The following is a 24,408-nucleotide window of genomic DNA, read 5'->3' on the forward strand; positions in this document are numbered from 1 at the left end:
CAAGGGGCTACTTTGTAAAAGAGAATCTGCTTTGTTTGCACAATTTTTGTCCATATACATGATAACATTGTATGCTATCTCCCTTGCCTGAGAATGAACTATTTGCCCATATTTTCCCAACTTGGACATTTTGTACTACTACTGAAATCTGTTTAACAGTATTGAGACAGGTGTAAAACAGTAGCGAGACAGGTGCTAATCATGAGCGGTGTTGATTTCATGTCACGGTTAGCATGTATTGCACGTGCATAATCGTCAAGCTACCTGTAGCAGCCAAGTGTACTTGCCCAATTTGTTGTACCCCCTCTGTTGTCACAAATGCGTTTAGTGTGCAGGATAATCTAATATGTGTCTAGCAGTAAAGGGACTTGCAACCTTTAGTTTTAGGGGTTCTGGTTAAATAAATACAGGTCCTGGACTTTAACATTGGGTCCTTAGAGAAATGATAGAAATTGAAATACCACAGATCTCTGCCTCTCCACCACTGGTGACCTAGGATGTAGTCAGGACATACATGCCACAACTAAAACAATACTTCTTTCTTTTTACATGATTCACTGTCAGTCATCTCAAATAATGCCCTCTGTATTTCTGGTATTACTTTGTCTTTTTGCAAGATTTTGTTTCTGGTAAATCCCTTGGGAGTTGAGTGCAGAGATTTTGTGCAAATGTAAATCTTTGAATAGATGTTTTGTGACACCATAAGAGGAAATGTCACTCTGGTGTGACATATGTTTTACGGACTATCTATGTGGAGGTGTTTGACATATGTTGTGATGTTTGAAGTATGTGGTGGTGTTTGATTTATGTCATTATTAATGTGTTTGTGATATGCAGCATTGGTTGTTGTATGCAGTTTTGTTTGATTTACGTGATGGTTTGATTTTTACGTGGTGATGTTTGACGTAAACTGTTTCATATATGCATTTGTTTGACTTACATGAGTAGTATAGGGAATGATAGTTTTAAAACACTTTCATAAAACCCCTCTACAAAGCCTTATTTAGTAAATAAGGCTTTGGTTGGGCCATTAGCTCTTGCTACTATTACCCCTACTACAAAATTACTGTGCCTTGGTAGGAGGTAATACTGTGCCGTACGGTACGATCAATAATTCTTCTCTTACAAAACCCCTACCCGGCCCATCCCTCAAGTAGTATAAGTTGGGTTCGTCGGCTTTCATATCCACTTTATCTATGTTGTAAGTTTTGACTGACCATATAGGATCGGTGGCTCGCTTACGGCTATCGCCCCTATGTTATGTTTATATCGAGGAAACAGTTTAACGTGAACCGCCTATGATCTCTTTGGTGTTCGTAATAAAGGCTTGTTGGGCTTTTTGTATCCCCTGTTCTATGTACTTTTTTTTCTCATCCTCGCTGATAGCAGACTTACGAGACTTGGACCGAATATCTTGTTTCATTCCGTTATATTTTGTGAGTTCAGATAGGATTGAACGAAACTCCTCTTCTGAGATCTTACTGTCAGAGAGTGCCGTGGAAATTCGCTCACTCACTGTGTTGAGCTTTGCTTCGGCCAGAACCCTGATCTCGTCATGTTTCAATGCCTTACGATTAAGTCTGCGTGATACTAACTTAAGCGCCAACCCTACCAACCCTGTCACCCCAGCCGTTATTTCAATACCTAGCACTATAGGTGCAGCCACGATTGTGGTTAACAACCCAACGCCTGCCGCCCCTAGTCCCATGCTGGTTACCATAAGGGTAGTGTCAGCCCCGTCCACGATATTGAAAGCTCTATTGTACTTTTTACATAGTGCTTTCCGCGTGTCACGGTCTTGTTCTAGTTGACGTTTCACATCACATAACTGCCTCAAGCGGAACCCATCTACGGTTTCCAACGTCTTCGCTACTTCCTCTACGACTGGGTACAGACCCATCCTATAATATATATTTTGAAAAATATTTTAATTGGGTTTCAGTTAATAGTCTATCAATGTATTTGAAGCCTATAAGGAGTAGATCATAACTAATGCTAAGAGGTGAGAGGTTAATAGACTTTTCTGTTGTAATAAAAACCCCAGGGAGGCTTACTAAACGTTTTATAGAACCCGTGGGGGTATCCCGTTGTATAACAATACGGCAATATTGATCTAAGTGTTCGGTAAACCAGTGTAATACCACCCCGGGTAAAAATTGACGTCCTTTCGAGGAGTTTTCCTGGTCAAAATACGTAAACATGACTTCTATGATGATTGTGTAGGGGGAGAATATCTCAAGCTGCCTTTCGTGTAAATAACTACTGCTAAATGTTAATTTACTTTCTATTCCAGAAATTAATCCAATTTTTCCTTCATAAAAATATACCTTGGCTGTTGCTTCATTCCCCGTAATGAAATCCCCGGGCCAGATACCGTTATTCCTAATCTTAGAGATAAACCTCCACCCCTCTTTTGTTGTGATATAAGGTGAGGCGAGTGTTAAGTTGATCAGCCATTTGGGTTCTTTTAAATCTGATAACGACACCCGTCTGTACACGTTGTCTTTGAAGTGCAGGATGTATAATTCATCTTCCTCACCAGGCTGATCGAATCCCTCCGTATCTCCCAGGTCGTTAAGCGTAGTGTTGGGATGATGACTAGTCATTATTATACTATTATGATATAATTTCCAACTGGTTTTCTGATAATAATTCAGGGGTTAACTTCATACCCATGAAGTGTATGTTGTCAGGCAGGAAGATATTGATTAGTGATATCTTGTTTTCCACGATCACGTTGACCCCCTGCAGACTGGTCTTGGAGTCGACACCCACCCGCACGTAAACGTTGCAAACTTGAAACTGGTGTCGTTTCACCCACCCGAGTTTGATCCCCTTCACGATCTCGACATCATTCCCCGATGATTCCCCTAGGTAGACTTTGATGAACAATGTTGAGTTTGCCGGTAGACTCTCTAGTATCTTGACCACGCCTTCGAATTCAGACACCAACTGCAATTTCACGTTTTGCATGGCCGGTTTACTCGATAGCATGTGGGCTGCTATAGTGTTGACTGGGCTGACGACTATACTACGTCTATGAGTTGGGACGTAAGCCACGAGCAGGGTTCCATTGTTCACGACTTTGTTTAGGTGGTTGTCTTTGTTATCCGTGAACACGTAAGGGGAGACGAGTTTAATATTGAGAAACCATTTGTTATCGGGTAACAACACCCACTTGTCATCTTCGGTGAAGACGAGCATATATGGTTTGTTTTTGACGACGGTAGTGCTCTCAACATCGTCTAAGTCGAACAGTTTACCACCGAACGATGGGTATATTACCCAATTATTATCACCGGTGTTGACAAGGGTGTACTTAGTGTTGACTGTTGCTCTTGTGGTATCTACTATATCACTTAGGGTTCCACCGGAGGTGACTTCAACGCGTTTGTAAATGTTGTTTTTCAGTTGCAAGGCATACGATTTACCATCTACTCCGGGAGCGTCGAAACCGCGCGTGTCTCCGAGGTCGGAGATCCCGATATTGACGCATTTTTTCACTCCGGGCCCTTGTGCGCTGGTCATGTTACGTGAAGCGTTAAGCTGAGGTATCCTATATTTACAGGATTATGATTTATATCTAACACCGATATTGTCAGCTCAGGTATGTTGCCCTGGGTTAATCTCTTATACTGCCGTGGTGAAAATGACTCGGTTCTACCGTCGTTGAATTTCTCAGTTTTCACCGGCACTGCTCTCAATATAGTGGAAGGGTGACCTCCTTGAATGTTATACGTTGTGCTCACCTGATCGAGATGAATGTACAGCTCTCGGTACGGTACTAGGTCGGGTAACTTCGTGCCTGTGACGGTTGTTGTTGGTTTTATCTCGTCAGGAGACACACCGAGTATCCTCGCTAATGGTCGGCCGAGCCTCAAGGAGGTTCTTCCGTTGTTGATTAACACCACTGTGCCGTTTGAGTCGTTCATCTTGAGTTCGGCTCCCAGGGGTTTGAAGACCTCGTCGTTTAGAGAGCACACGCTGTAGTAGCCGTCAGTTATCTGACTGCGAGTTCCACTAACGAATAGCTTATTGTTGCTGATATTAATGTTAGTCCATTGCGGTAGGTAGGTGATATCGCAGAGTGCGACTTCGAGTTGGCCTGACGTGTTATCGATCGCGTGCGTCAGCTGAACGGCCTCACCGCTCGTTATTCCTGGAAGTGTTATGTACATATTACATATATATTTATTTATATAATAGTTTTAAAATGTATTCCCCTGGTGTGTTTTACCCTAAACTGGATGTAGATTTCTCCCCCATGAAGATCGTGGTTGCTCCTGAGTTGTATTTCAATGCCCAGCTTTTAGATGTGTTCGATAAGTATAAGCTTATGGTGACTAACATTGAGGCAGTCCACGCGTGGTTCAACAACCCTATGCAGTTCTGGCAGAATCAATTCAACTTTGCTGTGTGGTGCGCTACAACGGGGTGTGGTGTGGCATTGGCCGACTCTCAGCGTGGACCGCTGAGTCAGTCTGTGTTCAAGTTCCACGTGTACTACCAGGTCAGACGTATCCTTAAAGAGATCAGTGCCCCCCTCCCACAGGACAAAGCGTGGGACGCAACAAACAACCCATACGATAGACGGGCCTACGAACGTATTTGTAATGAATTCGAAATAAACCCGAAGACGGATTGGCGTTTGCCGGGGCCGAACCACGGGTTGGGTATTCCTTCTGATGGCGTGCGATCAGTGAAAGAACTCAGTGATCTTGTACTGAAACAAGGTAAACTACGCCCGGACTTTGCTTTGTCGAGTAATGAATGGAGGGATGATCGTATGAACTTTAAAGGTGGCGTTGCTTTCACAGTCCAGAAAGTGGAGCAGTCAACCGCAGACGGGTGGAAAATGTTCATGCTGGACACATCGAAAGGATTCACTCGTGCTGGTACAATACGCTTGAACGACTCGATTCGAACGTATGTGTGGTCGCTGTTGGGTGCGCAGTCGCAAACGCGTTCCAACATCATCGGTAAGGGAACTGCTTACGACGCTCAGAAACAGTTCGTTGCCAACGTTGAGGATGCTATTAATTCTCCAGTTGATCTCCCGCGGGCCATCGAACGCTACCAAAACGTGTTAGAATACGCCAGATCGAAAGTCAACTACGTGTTCGGCGTGGGGCTGTACATGTCTCCGAGTGATATGCAACTGAGAGTAAAAAAAGTGGTGGGTTATAACAACAAAATAGTCATAGCCACGGCGGACCAAAAGTTGGGTATCAACCCCGATATTAACACCCCCTATATCCCACACATCCAACCACGTGAAACGGGTATAGTGGAGCCACCCCCGGAGTCTAAAGTTAATGTGGGGGTACCCCCCACACACCCCCATATTCAGGCCTCCAATCAGCAGCATATTGATAGTAAAACAGCCCTGGTGGTTGGTGGGGTAACTTTGGGACTTATTTGGTTAAAGATTTCTTAGCCGCTACGTACACCAGACCCGCCACGGCGACTATGGCTGCCCACAGGTTTTGACTGAGCCACATGGCAGTTTTAGACAGAGCGCTCAACAACCACGAGACGATGCTACCCAGGATGCCGGGAAGGGCTTCGGCGGCTTTACCAGCCAGTTTAGCTAGGCCTTCCCCGAGTTTTTTTATCCAGTCTTTAACACCCCCACCGCCACTTGGAGTTCCCCCGCCGCCAGGTGTGGGGGTTCCTCCCACCAGTGACACCACCAGGGTTGATATGATGAAACCCAATGCAGTCAGAATACTGGCGATGGTGATCCCTTGCTCCCGGAACAATATCCGAATCCTGTTGGCTAAAGTTGTATCCTCGTTCAGTATTCTATCGATTGTTTCCCGAATGCGACTGATCTGGGATCGAAGATGTTCACGATTCGAGGAAGCGGCTTCCAATCGTGTACGTCTCTCGTCTTCTAAATCGCGTAGTCGTTCATTGATGCGACGCTTCATATCATCGTTTTCAGTTTCGTTGAGTTTGGTTTTTTCCCTAGCGATGTGCTCGTCGATTTCGTTCAGTTTCCCCATGTTGTTCACGAGTTCTCCACGCACGCGTTTCACGGCTTCGTCTAAGCCGCGCAGTTCCCTTACCGGAAAGTCAAACCCCGGTAACGGTTTGTCCCAGTAGGTGCTCAACAGTTTTTCTATGCTGTCCGAGGCTTCTGTAGCACGCTGCGGTGTCATTTCATCTCTAGTGGTGAGGTGGGATCTGGTAGCTTGCAGATCTTCAACAACGGCCTTAGGTATTGCACCACCGTAATCATGCATGTTTAGATGTTCACGGATAAATTCAACACCATAGCGTCTGGCTAGAGTTGATAAGGCCAGTGGTTTTTTATTGCGCTTGTTAACGAGGTCAACCTCTGTTTTAGACTTAAGGCGTAGAACACCCTTTGTATCAATAAAAAAATTATCAATGTATCGACCCTGTGGATTAACGTAGTTTTTATCACTTCTTAAACTTTCGTAATAATCATCTACCGTTGTTGCCAAAAGTTCTTGGTTCAATGATGAACTAGTAAATGAGGTCTCCTGCTCATCATCGAATGCCTGGGCACTAGCGCCCGGCATCTCATCCATAGGTATGTCTTCATCCATTAGTACTTAAATATATTTTATTTATATATAACAATGTACGGCAGAAAATTAGATCCTTTCAGAAAATTGAGAGAGCCATTAGGTGCCAGAGCCGTGCGACAGTCGGTGACCATCACCAACAACCCCAGCAAGATAGACCAGAATCAAACTCTGCTGGTTAGATTTCCAAACCTTGGTGAGAATGACCTCATTGTACCAGGCACTGTTCGACTGGCGTTCAATATCACGTTGACCTCCGACAACGACAAACGCGAGCTAGTGCGGAACGTGGGTCGAGCTATCATCAAGAAAACGACCGTCAAGATCAGCGGTAACGAGGTGCTGAGCATCGACGACAGCGACGTGTTTCACTGCTACAAGGATCTCTGGAAAAGCGAGGGAGAACGAGTCAATGATGTGTACCAGGGTATCAGCAAATCAACCCGGGCGCGCATAGGGTATGTCTTCACGACAGACCAGCAAGACAAGCTATCGGACGGTGAAAAGGCCATCGCTCGAGCATACGGGAATCGATTCTGCGTGCCGCTAGACTTCGAGTTGCTCACGGGACATGCGCCGTTTTACCAGGCCGCGCTGGGTGATAGGCTCGAATACGAGCTCACGTTTAACGACTATAGCAAAGTAGTGCGTACGCCGAACGGTGATGAGGCCAGTTATACCATAGACAACATCTCTCTGGAGTTCGACATGGTCACTAGCCCGGAGCTGGCCAGGCAGGTTCGAAGCCAGTACTCTGGGAAGATGGCTATCCTGTACGATCGCGTACTAAGGCATAGATCAGTCGTGCGAGATAAGAGTGACACTGTGTGGAATATCAACCTGAACGTGCCGGCGCGATCGATGAAAGGTATCCTGGTCGTCCCCGTGGAGGATTATGAGCCATTCCGGAGGGACAGCGAGAAGTTTTTCAACCCCGAGATTGAAAAGGTGGAAGTGACTATCGAGGGCGTGCCCAACCAGCTGTTCAGTCATGGTATGAGGCCACACCAGCAGTGGGATGAGATAAAAAAGCTACCAGTGGGGGATTATATAACAAAGGACCTGGACCTCGGCTCCGTGCAGATCGGTGAATACCTGACCACCAAGTACGCCCTATGGTTGGACATGCGATCCACGGATGATGATAAACTGCACGGCAGCGGGCGTCGTATAGATAACGGCAGCGAAGGGATAACCATCCAGATTAATAAGAAGGCTCAAACCGCTGGTAAGTTGAAATTATATCTGTACGTTATTATGGACGCGCAACTTAATATAGACAATGGGAGATTCGTGCAAGCCATCTACTGATGGGGGAGACCCCCTGGGGTTACCCACTGACCCACACTGCGCCATAGTGTGCGGGCAGACTGGCTGTGGGAAGACCGTTTTTGTGTTGGATATGTTGGAGGGTTACTACAAGGATGTGTTCGATAACATCGTTATCATGTGCCCTACTCTGAGCATGAATAAAACGTACGCGCGACCTTGGGTGATGACGGACCCGGACGTACACAAAATCGACCCTGGAACACGCCTGCAGGACTGGTTGAAAGCTCTTCACGAGAAATTTAAAGGGGAACCGACGCTGTTCATACTGGACGACTGCAGCGCTAATCGCGAGATAACAAAAAAGAGAGACATGCTATCGTACCTGGCCTTCTCCGGCCGGCATGCAAATCACAGCGTCTGGGTGCTAACGCAGAAGTTCAACTCGGTGTTGAAAGACCTCAGGGAGCAGACGCGATGGGTGGCCTTATTTCACTGCAAGGACAGGGATTCGTTCGAGGAGTGTTTGAGAGAGAACGATGTGATGAGTAAATTAGAACGGGAACGGGTGAAGAAACAGCTCGCTGAAACTAAACACGCTAAGCTCGTGCTAAAGACCGACCAACCCGTGGCTTATATAGTATGCTAAGCAAAGCTAAGCAAAGCTAAGCTAAAGCTAAGCTAAAGCTAAGCAAAGCTAAGCATATAGCTATGATATTCGAAGTATTTGTCGTGTGCAACTTAACCTTCATTTCTCTGTGTTTTGTCTGCATCGGGTATTATATAGTTAAAACTAAATCTTACTTGTTATATTATAAGATGGAGTGTGAGGAATTGCTCGAACAGTTGGGGGTCTCCCAAACGCCGCCGGCAGGCCCCACTGATGACAAGCGAGAGAAACTGGTGGCGTTGGCTGTTGGCGGCAAAGCCAAACATTACTTTGGAGACTACACTCCGGATAAAATTCACAAAATGTCAGCCGAAGAAATCGATAAGCTGTACGCTAGATACGAGTCCCGGCTCGGAGCAGAAATGACAAAGACAATAGGATCGGCTATGACCCAGATATACACCGGTATTGTATCACACTTCCTTCCCATTCCACCAGAGCGCCGACTTTACCTGTGGGAGGACCTCGAGAAAGACCCTTTTATTGAACACGCCGTGAGCTCTATCAGCTGCGGGCTGTACCACAAATATGGTATGTTGTTGGCTCCAGTGACGGCGGCGATTATCACAGCAAAACATTGTCAATTTGAGAGAAAGAATAATAATAATAGTATAGATGGATGCTGCACAGGAAACCCCAGTGGAGGAGACCCAAGTGGTGGTACCCCCTTCACAGGAACCAGTGACGGTGGAGGTACCTCCAACAGTAACCAGACAGAAGAATCCTAAGAGAGTAGCTGCCGGTAAAAAACGGTGGTGTAACCAACATAAAGTGACCAACCCAACCCGACTGTTGTTGGCTGTAGGTGTAACTGCTGCCTTGGCTATCTCGTGGTTATACGTGGGGGTACCCTCCCACAGTGAGCCACCACCCACCAACAACAGTGGGGGTGTGGGGGTATCCCCCATGGTAGACCCGCATATCATGTTATAATTTAAAATATTTTTATATATACATAATGTCTGAGGGGAAAACGTTCGTCAACGACGCATACCACGCCACAGTGGTCGCCAGTCTAGCCGTAGGGTACGCTCGGTTGACTAAAATGGTGCTTAAACAACCAACTATCAAGCTAGATTTCAACCTGCAGGATATGGGTATGCTCATAATGAACCTTGGTATGGCGATGGCCACAAAAGACATCCTAGTAAAACAAGGAATAATACCTGATAATATAATGAAATAAATATAGGGATGGCCACGATAGCTATGATGGTCGGTGGGGCGTTAGTGAATGCCCTGGCATTTTCCGGGAGTAATTTCCTCTTCTCGAAACTACGAGATGATCACGCGGCTGAAATACAGGAAGAAAGGAAGCGACACGATCTCGCTACTGAGAAATTACAAAGGGCACAGGACGAGTACGTTAAAAAACGCCTCCAGAGGATCGATTTTATTAATGAACAGCTCAAGCGTGAAAACCATGCCATTAAAACATTCTACGATGTCGATGAAGCAATGAAAGAATACTATCTACTAACTGGTAAACAATTGGAACCGCTCAATAAACCCACACTCGCTCAGTACTACACACCATCCAAGGGACAAATGAATCGTGAACTGGGCTTCATAGTGTTGGGTATAGCAGCTACTGCGTTGGTTGCTAAGCAATTAAACTAAAATACCTATATAAGTAAACATGAGACCCGCTCCATACCGATGCGAATACATACTTATGGGGAAGACCGAGGCCTGTGGTAGGAAATGCAGGAATCAGGGGTTCTGTTGTTTCCATATGGGAAGTCCTAACTACACGTGTTCTGTGTGTGGTATCGGGGTTAAAGGGCACTACTGTTTATGTAAAGCTCACGGAGCGAACGTAGTCAGACATCAACTCATATACGAGAATAAAAAAGGCTACATAAAAGAACGTAGGCGACTGCTCAAGATAGCCACTTAAGAGTTACCTCCCCTTACTGTGAACCAATTAGACATTAGTTTTCTTAGGTGTAAACACGATGTCTACTGTGCGCGAGCTCAAGCGGGTCGCAAAACAGAGAGGTGTTATCGGGTATTCTAGAATGCGGAAGTCAGCATTGTTGAGATTACTAGGTTTAGAAGCCCCTCCTACGGTAAAACAATTAAAAGCTCAAGCAAAACAGCTTGGACACACGGGTTATTCAAACCTGGGGAGAGCCGGGTTAACCGCATTGTTATCACATGCCCCCGTAGCAAAACCTCCCACTGTAAAACAACTGAAAGCCGAGGCACACGATTTGGGTTTAGGCGGGTATTCTCGTATGAGAAAACCACAGCTTGTAGAATTATTACGACAGAATAGAGCTATTGACCTACAGTTCGTGCGCACTGAGCACGCCGTAGGTAATTATTTGAGAGGTTGGCGTATGCGCGTTGATAGAAACATAGACATTACAGATATCAAGCCTATGATAGCTGATAAGGTCAACCAGGAACTAAATAACCTAGGAAGTATCAAGTTTCAGATTACAGTGAAAATGTCGCTCGATAAGCAAGTTGGGGGCCCCACAGGGGCCACTGAGTATGTTCAGCCTTACTTCCGAGGTAAACAAGAGGTCGTCACACATGCAGAGACCATTGACGCATCAATCGATACCAGTTTTCAGCAGATACGAGAATACCTAGAACGCTACACACACTTGGGGTCCGGGTGGGCTGTAGATAAAATCGATAATGTCTATCTAGACATAGCTAACTACGTGCCGTTCAGAGGCGGGTCATACCTAGCCTTGCCTCCCTACTATAGAAACAAACATGCCATAGTAAACGTTAAGAATAGAGGAAACGATTGCCTGAGGTTAGCTATCAGGTCAGCCTTATTTCCAGCTGACACTAATCCAAACAGGCCTTCTAATTATCCCCAAGACGATGGGCTTAATTGGGATGGTATAGATGAACCCACCCCCATATCCCAGATCACTAAAGTAGAAAAACAGAATAATCTGGCTATAAATGTCTTTGGGCACGAAGGTAACACAACAATAGTACACAGGGTCAGCCCGGTGAAGGATCGCCAAGTTATCAATATATTCATGATCCAGCGAGGTGAAAAGTATCACTACACGTGGATAAAACATCTCAGCCGGTTGTTGCACGACCAGTCGAAACACGTTGGGGAAAAACACTTTTGTGTACGATGCCTACACGGTTTCAGTCGAGCTGATTTATTAGAATCCCACCGGGATGATTGCCAAGGTGTGGGGCAGACGGCCATACGAGTCGACATGCCTAAGGAAGGTGATAATATCCTACAATTCAGTAACCACAAGAACCAAATGTCTGTACCTTATATCATATACGCCGACTTCGAAGCCTTAGTTGTGGGTGGGGATTCCCCCAGTGGTAGCTTCACCCACAAGACACAAGAGCATAAAGCCTGTTCGTTTGGATACATTGTCGTCCGTTGTGACGGGGAAACGAAAGCTCCGGTAGTGTATAGGGGCCCTGACGCGGCTGAAAGGTTTCTAAAGTGTTTGCAGGAGGAAGAAAAAATTATTAGGAATGCATTGTATAGAATCGCTCCCATGCGTATGACCCGAGCCGACAGGCTAGCTCACGCTAGTAGCACTAACTGTCACGTGTGCGACTCACCACTTAACGGTGATTCGGTGAGAGATCACTGTCACATAACTGGTAAGTATAGAGGCGCCGCTCACAGCGCGTGCAACCTCAAGCTTAAAATCAACCCTAAGACAATAAACATCCCCGTTGTCTTTCACAACTTGAGAGGGTACGACTCACACTTGATCATGCAGGCCATCGCGAAAATCGATGGTAATATAACATGCATCCCCAACAACATGGAGAGATACATCTCCTTCAGTTTAAACGGACTTAGGTTCATTGACTCTTTTCAGTTCCTCCTGTCGTCACTCGACAGTCTGGTCAAGGCCAACAATACCTTCCCTATCACCGATCGATACACAGATGCCGAGACTAGACCCCTGCTTATGAGGAAGGGTGTGTACCCCCCTATGAGTACATGGATAGTTGGGCTAAGTTCACCGAGACCAGACTACCCCCTATTGACTGCTTTTATAGCAAGCTGAATGAGGCGTCCGTCTCACGAGATGATTACTCGCACGCGACTAACGTATGGAATAAACTGGGTTGTAAGAACCTGGGTGATTATCACGACCTGTACTTAAGGACAGATGTACTGCTGTTAGCCGACGTGTTTGAAACGTTCAGGCGGACCTGTTTAAAGCAGTATAAACTCGACCCCGCATGGTATTACACCAGCCCAGGTCTGTCGTGGGACGCCTTGCTTAAAAAGACCGGAGTTAATTTGGAATTGCTAACAGATTACGACATGCACCTATTCATTGAGAAAGGCTTGCGAGGTGGGATTTCCATGGCATCCAAACGATACGCGAAAGCAAATAATCAATACGTGAAAGGTTACGATCCTAACAAACCAACCAATCACATTCTATACCTCGACGCAAACAACCTGTACGGCTGGGCCATGAGCCAGTATCTACCTACAGGGGGATTCGAATGGGTACCCCACGTTGATGTTATGGGGGTCGCACCAGATTCGAACAAAGGGTATATCCTCGAAGTTGACTTAGAGTATCCCAAGGAATTACACACATCACACAACAGCTACCCCCTGGCCCCCGAACGTATGAGGGTTAACCCAGACTGGATGTCTGAGTACCAACATAACTTGTCAGGTGGGCGTGTGACAGACGTTGAAAAACTCGTGCCTAACTTAATGAATAAGACCAAGTACATCGTTCACTATCGCAACCTACAGCTGTACCTGTCGTTGGGTATGAGGCTGACCAAAATACACAGGGTGCTCATGTTCGACCAGAGCCCATGGATGGAGCCCTACATCAGAATGAACACAGACCTACGGAAAAAAGCCACCAGTGATTTTGAGAAAAATCTCTACAAGCTCATGAACAACTCGGTGTTTGGTAAGACTATGGAGAACCTGAGGAAACGCGTGACCGTGAAGCTGGTTAGATCTAGTGAGGAAGACAAGCTCAGGAAATTGATAGCCAGTCCGGCATTCAACCGTAATAAAATATTTACAGACAACCTGGTTGCCATACACATGAAGAAAAGCCACATAAAATTCAACCGACCTGTTTACGTGGGGATGAGCATCCTCGATTTATCCAAACACCTGATGTACGACTTTTACTACAACGAGCTCAAGAAACAGTACGGCGACAGGTGTGAAGTACTGTACACTGACACGGATTCCCTACTAATGGAGATTCGAACCGAGGACGTGTACGAGGACATGAAAAAACACCTCGATTTATACGACACCAGCGACTACCCTAAGACCCATACCCTACACAGTACGGTAAATAAAAAGGTCCTAGGTAAGATGAAGGACGAGTGTGCTGGCACGCCCATAGCCGAGTACATAGGTTTGAGACCTAAGATGTACTCCATACTGAAAGCCGACAATAGTGAGATCCGGAAGGCTAAGGGGGTTAAGAAGTATGTGGTGAAACAACACATCAAACACGCCAGATTCAAGGAAGCCCTGTTCAAGACCTGTACCTTTAGACATAAAATGAACACACTTAGAAGTGATGGACATAAGATATACGGACTGACTATAAACAAGACGTCCCTGTCGCCTATGGACACGAAACGTTGGATAGCTATTGATGGAATAAACACATACGCGTATGGACATGAAAAAATTTGAGGCTATTTACTACAGCCCGCGTGGGTACTGGAAAGGAGCTAACGCAGTAGATAAGCTAGCTAAACTAGCGCGAGTACCCCCGGAGGAAGCCAAAGCGTGGCTTGAAAAACAAGCCCTGTGGCAGATCTATTTACCGGCACCACGCTACGTGCCTAGAAGGAGGTTCGGTATTAACATACCTAATAGCATTCACCAGGCAGACCTATTGTTCCTACCCCACGATAAGAGGTACAAGTATGCCTTAACCGTAGTGGATGTAGCCAGTCGTTACAAGGAAGCCGAACCCTTGACCACGAAAGATTCGGCCCAGGTAGCCAGAGGATTCGAACACATATACAAACGCAGCCCGCTGACGTGGCCAACAGAGCTGCAAGTTGACCCCGGACGGGAGTTCATGGGTGCCGTGTCACAACTGCTAGCCAAACACGATACAAAGGTCAGGCGTGGCACGGCCGGAGCCCATCGCAGCCAAGCCATAGTTGAGAGATTTAATAGGACTTTGGCTGAGCGCTTGTTCGGCTATCAGTATGCTAGGGAGATGACCACCCCTGGAAAACGATCGACTGAATGGGTCACGAGGTTACCCAAGGTGGTGTCGGCAATCAACCATGAAGTCACCCGTCTCACCGGTAAGAAACCGGCAGACGCTATCAAACTAAAATCAATAGTTGCAGAGTCGGCCGCTCCATTGCGTGGGAAGGAGAAACAGATACCAGATAGGGCCCTAGTGAGGTATCTATACCAGCCGGGGGAACACGAGGGCGATAGCCGTAAGCGAGCCACCGATCCTATATGGTCAGTCAAAACTTACAACATAGATAAAGTGGATATGAAAGCCGACGAACCCAACTTATACTACTTGAGGGATGGGCCGGGTAGGGGTTTTGTAAGAGAAGAATTATTGATCGTACCGTACGGCACAGTATTACCTCCTACCAAGGCACAGTAATTTTGTAGTAGGGGTAATAGTAGCAAGAGCTAATGGCCCAACCAAAGCCTTATTTACTAAATAAGGCTTTGTAGAGGGGTTTTATGAAAGTGTTTTAAAACTATCATTCCCTATACTACTACATGATCTTGTTTGACTTAAGTGGTGGTGTGATGCTATTTGTCATATATGATTGTATTTGACACACATGTTGGTGTCTTACATGGTGATGTTTAATGTAAGCTATGATGTTTCACATATATGATTGATTGATAGTGTTTGATTCACATCATTTTGTTTGACTTTAGTGTTGATGTTTGGCTCATGTGATGCTATTTGTCATATGTGGTTGTGCTATTATGCTTCACATATGTGGTGGTGTTGGACTGACATGATGTTTATTTTCTAGGTGAGGTGACTTGTTCTGGTCATGAACACCTGGAGAAGTGTTACCTGGATGAAGTGTTCAACTTCTCGGTGGATCAAGCCTTCGAGTACCTATTCACAGACTCTGCATTCTTTAGGCAGTTTGTTGCATCACGGAAGACTTTTGGTAAGCTATGCTCAGTGGTCTGTTGTCTACTTTCAGCCAAAATATTGACATTGGTGGTATAATACTGTGTGAGATATTGAGGGTTTTTTGCATGATAAGGGTAATTCAAAACATATCTACAATATGAATTGAATGGCTTTAATGCTGATGTGAATTCCCAGTCTGAGTTCCCCTCAAGATTGCCTTGAACACCTACCATTCAAAGTCACATCCATTTTCTGTTCAGTACTTTGTCCGTGGCGTATTTTGGAGAAATCTTAATAAATGCGTTTGTTTCTTTAGCTATGTGATATCCCTGGTAATCTCTTTTTTTCTTCAAAATGTCATATTGGCTAGCATCGTTTTGGTTGATGACTATGACATCACAGAGGAACAAGACATCTTGTGAGCTGAAACTGATCTGTCGTCTGCCAAAACTTGACTCAACTATCAATCAGTGGTATACTTAACCTCGTTCCAACAGTTTGTGTCACACTAACCTGTCGGTGACCTTGATCTTGATGTTTGATGTAATGTGACCAGGATGTGTTTAACTACTTATTTTGTAGTGTGACTCAGATCAGATGTTCACTGATTGTAATCATACCCCATTGTATATTGAATTAGAGCTGGACATATACTGACCTTGACCTTGAATTGTGTTTGTAGAGTTGGAACTGCCCGATTGGAGCGAAGTTGATGAGAACGGAAGTCGTGCTAGAATCATCCACTACACCCTTACACTTAACCATTCCATAGGGCCAAAGACTTCTCCCTCAGAAGAAAAACAGGTTCAGTTACCTTCAGACTGACTTTATCCCATCCATTGTGCCGAATATTTTCTATTCACTTTCATTTTTGTAAAGGTCAATCCAGTGTTTTCAGTGTTATTTTATATGTATTTCACTGAACATTAAAATTATACTGATAATCTTGAGACATTTCACTAGCGGTACATGTTGAAGCCCATTTCAGGTGTCCCTCATCTTGACATTGTAGGAACTTTAGTGAAAAGAAAACGTTTGGACATCATCTTCATTATGTGTACCAGATGTAGCTTGAAAGAGTGTCCGTATTTTGAGTATGACCAGCTGAAACAGTGCCTTGGTTGCTACCTTATATTTTCCCTTCTGCTGCAGAACAGGCTCTACAAGTACAATTGTATAATATTATGATAAAACACAATTTAGGCCCAGTAACTGTGACAGGGAGACACTTCTCCCTTGTCGCATTAATTCTTTACTGTGTAGTCCTGGTGAATATTGTCAAGGAGTCATGGAATATGATGTATGGGTTATGACCTTAACTAATGAATATATATTACCTCTAATTTCAAACAAGATACAAATGAATAGATGCAAACATTTTCTAAGTTTTCAAACTGGAACACTAATCTGTTGTATTTGGGTTAATAAATATGGATCATTTGCTTCAAATACCTAAAAAATCTCTGTATAACTTAACTTGTGATTTGGCTGAAATATTGCTGATGTGAGTTAAAGTCGTAACTTGCTTGCTGACTGACTAACTGACTCACTCACTCGCTGAAATGGGCAAACTGAAGGCTTGCAATGGTTGTCAGGAGGTGTTAAGTGAGTCTAACCTGTAAAAGCAGCATGTTATATCAAAACAGCACTACATGATTTCATGCAAAGAAATCTACCCTAACTTTACTTGGGACAAACTTTTGTCTATTGTAGCACGTGTCAGTAGCAGGTCACCTGCTGGTAACATTGATCAACAGCTGTAACTGGGGATAGATTGGGGATAGTGAACTAGTGGTAACCATGTCTGGCATCCAGTTGACATTGTGTTGACAGACATGTATGAAGGAAAGTCAACACGGGCTGATGTACATCATCGACACCGACTGCATGAATGGAGGTATCCCCTATGCTGATGCCTTCTTTGTTGCCAACCGCTACTGTCTGACCCGAGTTTCCAGGAACAAGTGTCGAATCCATGTCTCCAGTGAAGTGAGATACAAGAAGTCTGTCATCGGCATTATCAAGAGTAAGTTGCACATGTCAGTCATGTAAGTCTGTCATCGGCATTATCAAGAGTAAGTTGCACATGTCAGTCATGTAAGTCTGTCATTGGCATTATCAAGAGTAAGTTGCACATGTCAGTCATGTAAGTCTGTCATCGGCATCATCAAGAGTAAGTTGCACATGTCAGTCATGTAAGTCTGCCATGGGCATTATCAAGAGTAAGTTGCACATGTCAGTCATGTCAGTCAGTCATTGGTACATCCTCCATGTCATGAAAGGAAGGTAATAAAATCATTAGGGCTAGTTGTAGATGCGTCCAGGGTATTGTGGAGATTTATTGGAATGTGTACTCCGGAGATATCTAGGTTGTCATCTGTATTATCAAAGGTGAATCGCACATGTTGACAATGTAAGTCTGTCATGGGTATTATCAAGGGTGAGTCCCACATGTTGATCATGTAAGTCTGTCATGGGTATTATCAAGGGTAAGTCACACATGTCGATCATGTAAGTCTGTCATGGGTATTATCAAGGGTGAGTCCCACATGTTGATCATGTAAGTCTGTCATGGTTTATTATCAAGGGTGAGTCCCACATGTTGATCATGTAAGTCTGTCATGGGTATTATCAAGAGTAAGTTGCACATGTCAGTCATGTCAGTCAGTCATTGGTACATCCTCCATGTCTCCAGAGTATACATTCTGATAAACCTCCACTATATCCTGGATACATCAGTGGCTCCGATAATTTTACTGCATCCCTTGATGGTCTTTTTATCCAACAGGTGTCTGTGATGGGAAGTTGAGCGTACCAGTCACAACTCACTTTCACTTCTTGAATTATCTAACTGACTAAACTTGGCATTACAAATGATGCAGAGGTACTCTGAAAGAGGTAGAAGGAGTTATTTCGTATATATTTTGAAAAGGGTGAGACCTGTAAATTTGTCTTAATGATTTCCCCAAAATCTGAATCGCGCTGTGAACAAATCTTTTCGGCTGCAACCACTATCTTTGTTGACACTGGCAGGCTCAGTGGCAATGCCAGCTTATCTGAATGGCTACTGTGAGAATGTGGAGCTAGGAAAGGAAGGTAATAAAATCATTAGGGCTAGTTGTAGATGCGTCCAGGGTATTGTGGAGATTTATTGGAATGTGTAGGGTGAGTCCCACATGTTGATCATGTAAGTCTGTCATGGGTATTATCAAGGGTAAGTCACACATGTCGATCATGTAAGTCTGTCATGGGTGTTATCAAGGGTGAGTCCCACATGTTGATCATGTAAGTCTGTCATGGGTATTATCAAGGGTAAGTCACACATGTCGATCATGTAAGTCTGTCATGGGTGTTATCAAGGGTGAGTCCCACATGTTGATCATGTAAGTCTGTCATGGGTATTATCAAGGGTAAGTCACACATGTCGATCATGTACGTCTGTCATGGGTATTATCAAGGGTAAGTCACACATGGTGGTAATGTGATTTTTGACTTGTGTGTATATGGATATACAACTCCAACATATGATTTGTGACTTCTGTGTTGCAGGCATGATTGAGCGGAGTGCTGTAGGTGGACTGACGGACTACTTTCGTGCACTATGTGAGTATGCAAACATCGTGGCATTAGGAGCAATGCCTCTTGATTCAGTAGTCGTATCAAGGCGTAGCTTATGTTTCAAGATCCTTAGTGAAATTTAGAACTTTGGCAGTTATCATTGTATTGTCATCAGCTAAATTTTCAAGTGTGACAAAAGTGTAAACATGTTCTGAAGGGGCTTCCATGTTGGCTTATGATCAAGTGTTCGTGCCATAAGTGTGATATGATGTAATGCCTGTGTACTTATAGATCCCACCTCATGTAGTATACATGGAAATATTGTGATTGTTGAGATAACTTAGACAGCTGCATGTTTTAATGCTAATAAAATGAAACGTGCCATTCCTGTAATTGGTGTTCTACAGCCTAGGTTGTAGGAAACAACTAACAGGATTGGGTGGTGAGGCTTGCTGACTTGGTTGACATATAGATCAGTGCTCATGCTGTTGATCACAGGATTGCATGGTCCAGACTCATGTATTTACAGACTGGCGCCACATAGCTGGAGTATTGCTGAATGCGGTGTTAAACAACAAACAAACCCCCAAAATATAGTGCCTGTATATCGTAGACAGACGTGAAACAAAAACCATGATTGTCTGTTGCGTGAATTGTAGTGAGTGAGTTTAGATTTACGCTACTTTCAGTAATATTCAAGCAGTATCACAGTGGGAGGTTGAACAACAGAAATTGGCTTTACACATTGTACTACAGAGAATCAACCCTGCGTCTTCGACATGAAGATTGAACGCTTTAGCGACTAGGCTACCCCATCTCCCTGGCTGTTGGGTGAAATGTGGTGAGATTGTTCCCTGTTTTTCAGCTGCCCATCTGCGTCGTGAAGCTGAGAGACAAGAGACAGTCAGCAGCAGTCAAAAACCAGCCAAGAAGAAACTACGTAGACGCAGGAAAATCATTGGGAGCACCTCAGAAGTTGTCACACCGTCACGGCAGCCTGAGAGACAGATGTCAGCCCCGCCATCCCCAGTGAAACGTAAGTAGTGCAGTGAGTCAAAGAATGTACATAATTTTGATGGTAACATTAAAACATTAAATTGAAAAGGTGTCTGTCAGTACAGTGTCAGTTTCTTAAGAAAGTACCGTTTTGTTTTATTTTATTGAAGGCACATAGTGAACCTCCTCTGACACCAAACAGTTTCCTGATGTCACAGAACTTGGTCACTCTGCTTACAACTGTACATAATGGGATTAATATTCTATAGTGCATCAGAAACAGTTGCTTTCTGTCTGTCATGGGAAGAATCTCAGTTGTCTTGGTTACTATATGTTACTACACCAACAAGAATGTCTCAAGGTTTGAAGGTGGAAATACACATACATGCATATTGGCATCCCACAATTACTAGAGAAGTTGTTTCACTAAAAATATTGTTGAAAATGTGATGATATTTCTCCTTACTTCAGACATGGGGACCCGAGACATGAAACTCAGTGTGAATGCAGAGTCCTTTGTGCGATTAATATTTTTCATGTAAGTATGAGTAGTGCAGTTACTGCTTTAAGTGATCATGTTTGTTTGCCCCAGTCTGCACACCTTCGAGCAGTAATGCAAGGAGCACAGTATTATCAAAGGGACTCTTTGTCGATTCATTACAGAATTTATTATCAAGACTTCAGGAGAGGTATTGTTTAATTTATCAGTGTTTCTTTCTGCATCAGTTTTCTCAATTGTTGGTAGCCATTTATTCAAGATCAACATATTGTTTGCTTTATGAATAACAAATATGTAAACTGTTATAATTGCTCACATGGTGTATACCATGAAGAATGAGGAGAGTTCTATGGATATACAACTATTTTAATATAATATGTGTCCATAGGACTCACCTCGTTCATCACACCAACTTCTAAATGCCACTGAAGGAAGCTGGTATATACCATGTTAACCAGCCGTAATTGCACACCAAGCATATTCCAAGGCAGTGGGATGTACATAGGGATGGTGATGCATCAGTCTGTCTCTGCCAGAGCACCAGTGTCTGTGTTGTTGTTCCAGATTGGCTGTACTGGTGGTACTCAATGCCATCCTGTTCTTCAAGGTGTGGTGCCTGGAGGACATCGTCAGGCAGAGATACCTTCATCACACTGCCAGGGACTTTGACAACATTGAGTAAGTCAGGCCCTTAATGATATATGTATTGAAAAGATCATGTGGCATTTATATTAGATCACATGATATGTTAGAGTGATCATGTGACATGACTGAAAGATCACATGCCATTTTGGGTAGAGCACATGACATGCTGGAAATACCATGTGATATGTTGAAAATATCACATGACAAGTTGTAGAGAGCACATTAAGTGTTATGGAGATATTGTGTTAAAAACATCACCTTCCAGAAGGTGTAAAAGCTTCATGACATTAAAGTAGGCTCTGATAGATATTTGCCTGGCTGTTTACATGAAGTATGATTTCAGGGAATATCCCAGGTCTCAGGAACAGTGGGCCAACTTGTTGAAGCAACAGAAGAGTCTGTACAACCGGGAGATTGACAAGTGGAATGACGTGTTGTCTACGTCCATACAGTTGATCGAACAGGTATGTAAACTGTAGCATATGTCATATATGTAACAAGTGGAAGCTGCAGTGTGTTGATGATTAGATACCTGACTCTGAGGGTGCGGGTTTGAATCCTGGATGGGACTTAACCTAACAAAAGAACTAGCATCTGTGTTTTATACTTACTTGGGATATGCAGCCCTAGATATAACATATGTTACATTTGACAACTCTCTATATGACATTTTGTCTTTAAATGTATGTAGAATGGCAAGTGGCATGATATCAGAGAAGGCATGTTACTGGCTCGAAAGACACTTAGAGATGGTCAAATCAGTACCTAGTAAAGGTCATTATATGTATAAGGTATTCACTGGTCACGAGGGGTTGATTTTCTCGACGTTTGTTTATGGTGCTGAAGGGCTCAGGGAACATAAACAAACATCAAGGGTACGTCAGTCTTTGGACCCGGAGGGACCAGTGAACAACATATTTAAAGTGTTATTTGAGATAAAGAATTACTACCATGAATTACCAAATATGTTTGGCATTGCCAGTAGGGTACATAGAAATGTTACTCTCATGTAAGCGGACTACATTGAAAATATCAGAAGAGCTCTCGGCCATTCAGAAAACAAAACTTAAATTTAAATGCTATCCTCATGAAAGTGAAAACTCTTTAGCTTTTAATATAAGTCTTCCAGTTATTTATATTTCATGTCTTGTCTTTTATTTTCAGATGAAGGGTACCTTAGAAACACTCAGGGATGGACTGAAATTGAGGAATGCTGACAGGAAGTCCTGACCCACAATGCATCTGTGTGAGCATTAACCTCAAACCTTCATGTCCAGAAGTCAGTGGTAGAGGTCACAACTCCACAAAACCAGCAACAATCTTGGGATCAGCAGCAAAGGTTTTTGTGACATTTGATTGGTCAGTGGTAGTTTTCCTTCTGACCAATCAGGGACCAGGATTTTCAAGCTTGTGAAACTGTTACTGAATGTGATATAATGTCTCTGGTATACAAGAGAAAGTTGTTGATATTTATTTGACTATGAGAGAAGTCTCTCAGTTAAGTTATGAATATAAGAAATGCCTATGCAGAATTTACACTGCAGAATCGCATCTGAATATCTGTTCTTTGTCATTTTTGGATTTTCTCCACAACAGGAAGAATCCCCAAATCACCAGCTTTTTAGAGAAGTATTTGACAAACATTTAGGACATGTATAGGAATAATCACCAATATGTTTCATGGATGAACATTTGACTCAAGTCAGCATTGTGCTAGAATTGCTTCATTCCAACTGATTTTACATGTCAGGGGGTATCTAATCCATTAGTAGGCATTCAAGGTTTGAACCCTTCAGCTTAAGAGGGATGGAGGGTGGAGGGTTCAGTAGGAGAATACAAGTGGAGACATCACTGCTAGGCCACATTTGTGTGACTGTGGCACGTCGTGAATTGAAGTGTGATAGTTGCATGTTGTGTGTTCATGTGTGACTGTGGCACGTCTTGTATTGATGCCTGTAAAGGACTGGTGTTTTCTCCTTTCACCATGAAGTAAATAGGGAGTGACCCACCACCAAACACCAGTTGCGTCACCCTTCAGGAGAGTAGTTCCAGTTAAATATAAAACCTAAATATGTGTGTGTATGATTATCATGTGATGGTCACAGACTGATAAGGGGCTAAATAGAGTGTGTGCACTTGTGTGCCTGTGTGCGTGCGTATTCATCGTGTAGTGATCAGTCAGTGATGGTCACAGCCAGCTGAGGGTTGACTAGTGTCATAGTGGCCATGATTGAACCAATGTGTTTGTCTTCACAGACCTCCCCAGCATCTGCTTAGTCACTTCATACCAGATACTATGTATCCTTATCTAAGTGACGTCCACCTCCTGTTGGTGATGGGGTAGCGGATGGTTCAAGCTTCAGCTTACTTTGGTTCACATCTAGGTTTTATTGTTGGTGTCATGCTCACTGGTCCAAGGTTAGAATTTTCTCCAGCTGCCTGCAAACTAACAGACTTAGTACATTTTGAGACTTTCATTTCAACATATCACAATATTCCATGTCAGTGTACTATATCCTGTACTTATGAAACTTGCAGGTGCTGGACCACACTTGAGACTGATATATTTGGGAGGTCATGTGGGGCGCAAGCTTTGTTTTTGAGTATGTTAGTCAGAGTTAATATATAAACACATATTTGTATATAGATATCATAGTTTTGTATGAAGGGTTACCCTGTTTGCACATTGTTAGAATTTTCTTTGTACAACATTACATTCCACACCTAGTTGAGATGTAGATTGCCTGCAATGTTTGTCTCATAGATACAGCACAGTATTCTGAAAGCACAGATTGTGGGCTACTCCTGTGTAGGTCATGTTACATGCTTGTGACTTGTGGTCATGTGACATGTTCCTGGAACCAGTTCACGTGACATTGACCAGCGAATGCAGATGATATATGTTATGAAGTTTTCAACCATTTACAATGAAGGTCAGTTTACTTTGGGAAGGTCATGAGCAGGGATGCCAGATTTCCGCTGATTTCATTTTTGAAATTGATCAGTTCTGTGAATTATCAAAATCTGTTGAGAAACCCTGAACCCCCATTAGATGACACAAACTTACGTTTTCTGATGAAAACAGATTTTCCTGTTGCCATCCGGGCA

At 43.8% G+C, this 24,408-nt stretch overlaps 1 protein-coding gene across 1 annotated transcript in view; it reads left to right on the forward strand.

The window, feature by feature from the left end:
* The window catches only part of LOC137287366 (protein Aster-B-like), a 94,437-nt gene extending 70,495 nt beyond the window's left edge, over positions 1–23,942 (forward strand). Inside the window, exons 9-17 of the mRNA XM_067819628.1 lie at positions 15,493–15,636; positions 16,285–16,406; positions 17,436–17,628; positions 19,152–19,205; positions 20,026–20,196; positions 20,628–20,694; positions 21,220–21,333; positions 21,644–21,764; positions 22,465–23,942. Coding sequence (XP_067675729.1) covers positions 15,493–15,636; positions 16,285–16,406; positions 17,436–17,628; positions 19,152–19,205; positions 20,026–20,196; positions 20,628–20,694; positions 21,220–21,333; positions 21,644–21,764; positions 22,465–22,530 — 1,052 coding nt within the window. The 3' untranslated portion in view covers positions 22,531–23,942. The remainder of the gene's footprint in view (positions 1–15,492; positions 15,637–16,284; positions 16,407–17,435; positions 17,629–19,151; positions 19,206–20,025; positions 20,197–20,627; positions 20,695–21,219; positions 21,334–21,643; positions 21,765–22,464) is intronic.
* The last annotated feature ends 466 nt before the right edge of the window (positions 23,943–24,408 follow it).

The sequence above is a fragment of the Haliotis asinina genome, chromosome 1, assembly GCF_037392515.1.
Source record: "Haliotis asinina isolate JCU_RB_2024 chromosome 1, JCU_Hal_asi_v2, whole genome shotgun sequence".
In the NCBI taxonomy this organism is placed as follows: Eukaryota; Metazoa; Mollusca; class Gastropoda; order Lepetellida; family Haliotidae; genus Haliotis; species Haliotis asinina.